This window comes from Mytilus californianus, unplaced genomic scaffold (assembly GCF_021869535.1).
Source record: "Mytilus californianus isolate M0D057914Y unplaced genomic scaffold, xbMytCali1.0.p SCAF_8, whole genome shotgun sequence".
NCBI lineage: Eukaryota > Metazoa > Mollusca > Bivalvia > Mytilida > Mytilidae > Mytilus > Mytilus californianus.
In genome coordinates this window covers 89,567,255-89,573,254 of record NW_026262734.1, presented here as the reverse complement: position 1 = coordinate 89,573,254, position 6,000 = coordinate 89,567,255, and the positions used below count along the sequence as shown (strand labels likewise).

The 6,000-nt window shown below is 33.5% G+C and overlaps 1 protein-coding gene across 1 annotated transcript in view; it reads right to left on the bottom strand.

Moving 5' to 3' along the window:
* Positions 1 to 1,178: 1,178 nt before the first annotated feature.
* Positions 1,179 to 6,000, bottom strand: part of LOC127711530 (uncharacterized) — a 30,614-nt gene continuing 25,792 nt past the window's right edge. The window contains exon 2 of the mRNA XM_052217609.1: positions 1,179 to 3,704. Within this exon, the coding sequence (XP_052073569.1) occupies positions 2,066 to 3,703 (1,638 nt within the window). The 5' untranslated portion in view covers position 3,704 and the 3' untranslated portion in view covers positions 1,179 to 2,065. The remainder of the gene's footprint in view (positions 3,705 to 6,000) is intronic.

The window sequence follows — 6,000 nt, the reverse complement described above, 5'->3', positions numbered from 1 at the left end:
GCTCAAAAAGAAAAAGATCAACAGACAAACAACAATACACAAAAGACAACATAGAAAAACTAAAGACTGAGCAATACGAAACCCATCAAAAACTGATCTCAGGTGCCCTGGAAAGGTAAGCAGATCCTGCTCCACATGTGGCACCCGTAATCCATATCATAGTTATTTATTATCAATGTCTAGCTGTATCTTGGGGATATGAAGCAGACTAAAACTTATCCTGTTTGTTCTTTATTGTAAGTTAAATGGGAAAGATACGATAAACATGTTCTCCAAATTTTGAGTTATTAAATAAGAGGACATCTTGTATGTAGCGAAACGTACATGTGTACAATAATGCTCGCTTACTTTAACTCTTCAAGAAAAGCTCTTGTCTAACTAGTACGAATAAAGGACCAAAGTGAGAAGAAGCCGGTCAAATACGACAAGGATTATACGACAGGTTGGTGGCAATAATTATGAACATTGCTAACCACAATTTTTAAAGAAGAATCGGCAAATAAGGATTCGGATGCTATTAGTAATATTTTCCATAACATTTCTGTACAAAACAATAATTTCCGTTCAAGATAAAACTACATCTTTCATTTAAAATGCCTACTCCAAACTCAATGCATCCAAGGTTTTCAACCTTATAAATGTCCTAGAGACCTTTACCCTGAAGGATATAAAAGTAAAAATCATTCTGATGGTATTGCATGGCAATACATAGTCCCCTACCGGTAAAAAATTCATTGTACTGGAACAAATTGCTAACTTTATCTATAACTTGTCATGGTGTAAACTTTATAACAAATATCAAGTCAATATCTTCAAAAAAAAAAGAAAAAAAGTGTGGAAAACTGATTATTTAAGGGAATTTTTGTAAGTCCAAGGACCATAACTCAGCACAAAATCATCAGACCGGAACAAAATTCGAACTTGACATGTTACTTGTCATGATACAACTATATACCAATTATCCATTCAATATCTTCAAGCATGACGAAATTTTGTTTAGGGAAACTGATTATTTGAGTGAATTTTCTAAGTCCAAGGACCATAACTCTGCACAAAATCATCAGACCTGAACAAATTTTGAACTTGATCTTTTACTTGTCATGATAAAACTATATACCAATTATCAAATCAATATCTTCAAGCATGACGAAAACCAGTGCGGAAAACTGATTATTTAAGGGAATTTTCTAAGTCCAAAGACCATAACTCAGCACAAAATCATCAGACCGGAACAAAATTCGAACTTGATCTGTTACTTGTCTTGGTACAACTATATACCAATTATCCATTCAATATCTTCAAGCATGACGAAATTTTGTTTAGGAAAACTGATTATTTGAGTGAATTTTCTAAGTCCAAGGACCATAACTCTGCACAAAATCATCAGACCAGAACAAAATTCGAACCTGATCTGTAACTTGACATGATAAAACAATACACCAAATATCAAATCAATTTCTTCAAGCACGAAAAGTGTGGAAAACTGATTTGCCGGACTGACGGATGGACAGACAGACAGACGGACGGAGTGCAAACCTAAAGTCCCCTTCAACTTCGTCGGTAGGGGACCAAAAACTTCCCGATACAGTTCCTGGGGCTTTGACAACGTAAACATTGCACTACTAAGAGAGTTGTTAGTGAAGGCCCAAAATATTAAATTTCCCAATCAATCAACCGAGAGAAGAACTTCAGTTTACTAATGGACGCACTTGAGCATGAAATATACGAATAACCATGAACGTTTTATCGGTCAAATGATAAATAAAAACTTATCTTATAAATTTATACAAAAATAATTTATCGCGGTAATGAAAATTTTCTTTTAGAATGCTTTACATATTTCTATTATGAATGTTTACAAAAATAAAACATTCTCACATTGGACGCCATAAATCTCAATATCTACAACAAATTATCAAAAGTTGGTTTCACTTCGTGTTTTGAACAGACAAAATAATAGAAAATTTTGTTTTCAAAACATTAATTTCAAGATTATAACGAATCAATATTGTTACTGCGTGGTTTAAGCAACAGTTAATGAACGTTTCTAGATTGTAATCATTGATTAACAGCAACTATATATCTGAACTGACTCGAACCTACTTATTATGAAAAGTTTAGTAAAGCTTTTGTTGAAAGCTATTGCATTAGGTCTGTTACCTTTGTCGTTGATAGGGATTCCAAATTTATAATTTCCATCACTCGATAGACGTAAAATTCTATTTAATGTCTCGTCGCTATAATAAACATTTCCCCCTACGTCTAATGCCAATCCTGATTCTCCATTAACACTATGACTATATACGACGTCTCCTTCTAATTTTAAGCCAAGTAATCTTATTTTGTTACGACAGATCACTTGCTGACTGCTTTCACTGAAGCATATCGAATATATTTTCTCTGAATACTGTGTAATGATTTTTCTGACAAAGGATCCCTCCAAATCTAGTATATAAACATTTCCAATTCCGCCTAAAAATATGTTATTCCTACTTGTACAAACACCGTAACATTCTTCAGCTGTTGCAATTTTGTTACATTTTGTAGTGGTTTTAGTATTGATGTATTGTAAGCTTTTTTCGTTCGGAAGGGTGACCACTGCCATGTCGTCTTTTGGTAAAACTTCTACATCATATGGAATTGATGAAAATTCAATACTTGTCTCATATCCATCACAGTTATTGTATATATAACAGTATTTATTACTATCGAAATAATTGCAAAGAAGCAATTTATTGGCATTAGTTACGGTTATACCTGTCAAGTTGTAACTCTCTCCAGTTTTAAGGTGTAATTCACGTTCCCTTTTTATGCTGGTAATTGGCTTGGTACTTTCTGGGTTTGCTTGGGCTTGTTTTAGCTTTAATGGTTTATGTTGAACTTTACATGATATAATTGTTTCAGTAACTGAACCAATAGATCCAATCTCATGGTACTTTACAACATTAAAGGTAAGCTCGGTGTCAATAAAAGTGGCAGTCATCTTTTCAATACGACTTTCTACTGCTTGCACTTTGTTCTCTTGTTGTTGAACAGCTAAGAAAAGCTGATTATTTGAACCATGTTCTTGCAGGAATTCTATCTGGTTTTTACCTTCAAGAACTTCCGTTATTAACATTGTTATTTCGTTTTTTTCTTCGTTTAGTCTTGTCTCGTGTCTTTGCTTCATGCAAGACAAATCTTTGATAATGTTTCCTTCTAGCTTGTCAACCTGCATAATTTGATCCTTAACCTTTTTCACCTGCGTTAATATAACAGGTTCAGAATCCACAAACTTCTTTATGTTGTTGTCTCTATTTTCCATCAGATATATCAAGGATTTTAAGACATTATCCACGTCTCCCAAAGTATCTTGAAGGATTGCTGAATCTTTGATATTCCTGGATGCAACTTCTATTGGTAGAACATCTTTGCATGTCTGGTGGTTTAATGGAATGCAGGATCTACAACATGCAACGCTATGTTGAGAGCAATAGAAGTCGAGCAGACTGTCCTTGTGTAAATCACAGTGTTTTGCGAATGACGGTAATTTTGACCCGACCGAAGATAAGTCAATCAAATGGTGAGACCGAAATGCTTTAAATTTGGAGTGGTCTTCTACACAATTTTTACAGAGTTTTTCTTCACAATCAGAGCACAACTTTATGGCCACTGACGATTTTTCTTGTGCTGTGCAGGGTTCACACACTGGTCTGGATTCCATTCTACAATTAAAGGATAGATATTGCATTGATATATGTTGGAGAAAAAAGATCGAAATCAAATAGTATGCACAGCATGTAGACAAGGAAAAAACGATCAGATTAAATTTGAAGTTTGAGGTCATTATTTTGCTTTTAACAACAGATTAAATATGCTGTATAATCCACCATTTATTTCGAAAACTTACTTTAACCTATCTGATGAGAAAAAATGAATAAATTGTTATTTTCTCAGGAATGAAATGACAATACATCTTATTTAAGCATCCTTGATTTCTTTTAATGTTTAGAACCGATTGAGTTTCGGTCAAATTATATTTATAAAATATATACAATGGAGTATAACGAGCCTTTCGATATGTTCAAATATTCAGTATCTTTTCTTAACTTATTTGAAGTAAAGATATTACTTAATAAATGGAAAATCTGTCCATGGAACACAGATGATGCCCCCGCTTGCATAAAACGTTATAAAGGGACATAACTAGAGAACTGCAAAGGTGACGCCACCCAAATTCGAACTTGATCTGTATTTGTGTATAAGTCACATAACATTTGGTCAAGGAAAACTAAAGTTAGAGAACGGAAACCAATTTCGGGACGAACGGACGTACTGACATACGGATGGACGTACAGACGGACAAAGGTAAACCTTAGTGCCCCTCCGCTACGATTAATTTTGTTTCAAGTATTGATAAACTGGTGACACAGAGATATGTCTCGCCTCGTTGTAATTTTGATAGTATAATGCAAATATTGAATCCAAATGGCAATATTTAAACAATCATGTAAACTATTCAAAACATTTAAAGTCAATGAACCATGATGTATAGTGCAGGACCAAATTACCCTAAGGAAATCAAAAATACCAATGCTTATAAAACTGCATACCAAATACCATTGACTTATCAAAAGTGATTCCCTTTACAATAACCTAAACACAAACTTTAATTTGTAAACAACATAAAAGTTTAAAAGTCAATGAACCATGCTGAGGGAGTGTAGCCATATAATTACACGGAAAATAGACTTGCAAATGATAATACAACTGCATACCAAATATCATTGACTTAACATTAAGTTCCTCTTAAACTGATCTAATCACAAACTTAACATGTAAACTATGCAAAAAGTTCATAGTCAATAAACCATAACTGAGGGGAGGAGCAGAATAATTTCCATGGAAATGAGATGTGCCAATACTAATGCTTCTTTATACCAAATATCATTGACCTACCACTAGTGGTTCCCATTAAACTGACCTAATCACAAACTAACAATGTAAAGTAAGCAAAAGTGTCAAAGTCAACAGACCATGACTGAGGAGCGGGATTGAAAAATCTACATGGAAATGAGATGTGGCAAACCTAATGCATCTACATACCAAAAATCATTGACCTACAACAAGTTGTTCTTCTTAAATTGAACTAATTATAAAATAATACATACAAAGTTAGAAAAAGATTCAAAGTCAATAGACAATGACTGAGGGGCTGGGCCTAATAATCTCCATTAAAATAAGATGTGCCAATGCCAACAAAACTACATACCAAATATCAATGATCTACCACTAGCGGTTCCCTATAAACTGACCTAATCACAAACTAACACATTGTTGACACTGCCGCCGCCGCCAACGTTGGAAACAGCATATCTAAGTCTCGCTCTTGTACTCCGTCAAGTCGAAACAATAAAAGCGGAATTTTAAACCAATATTTCGTTATAGGCAGTCAGTTGAGCCCAGATCTGTCAAAGTAAGCTAAAAAAAATCGCTGATATATTATTGACTTGCAAGTCAATAATCTAACTTTATATCGGGTTATATGGCCGTCGGCAGTCTTCAGAAGTCAATGCGATGGTTAATTTTTCGGCGTGTAGACTAAAATCCACATGAAATGCAGATATATATTATCGAATCCATGCATTGTTAACCATGTTAACTGTTTATTTTAGATTTTTTTGTAATTTGGATATACGTTTTAGTATGATATCAATCAAATATGAGAATTTGAGTCAAATCAGTGAACATAAATTTGACAGCTAACATCCCGTTAAATGAAAAAAATCAATTTACTGAAATTCTTTTCGATTACTAAAAAAAAAATCTTCATATTACTAGGTATGCTTTATATACATGATATATCTTATATACGGAGCATTACTAGATAAAACTCTTACTTGATTTATGTTAAGTAAATTACTTGGCAATTACTAATAATGGGTTAATTGATACAGCTCTGGATTTGGATTGTTATTAAATATTTGACACAATATAGATTTCTGACACAGAATAAATGTG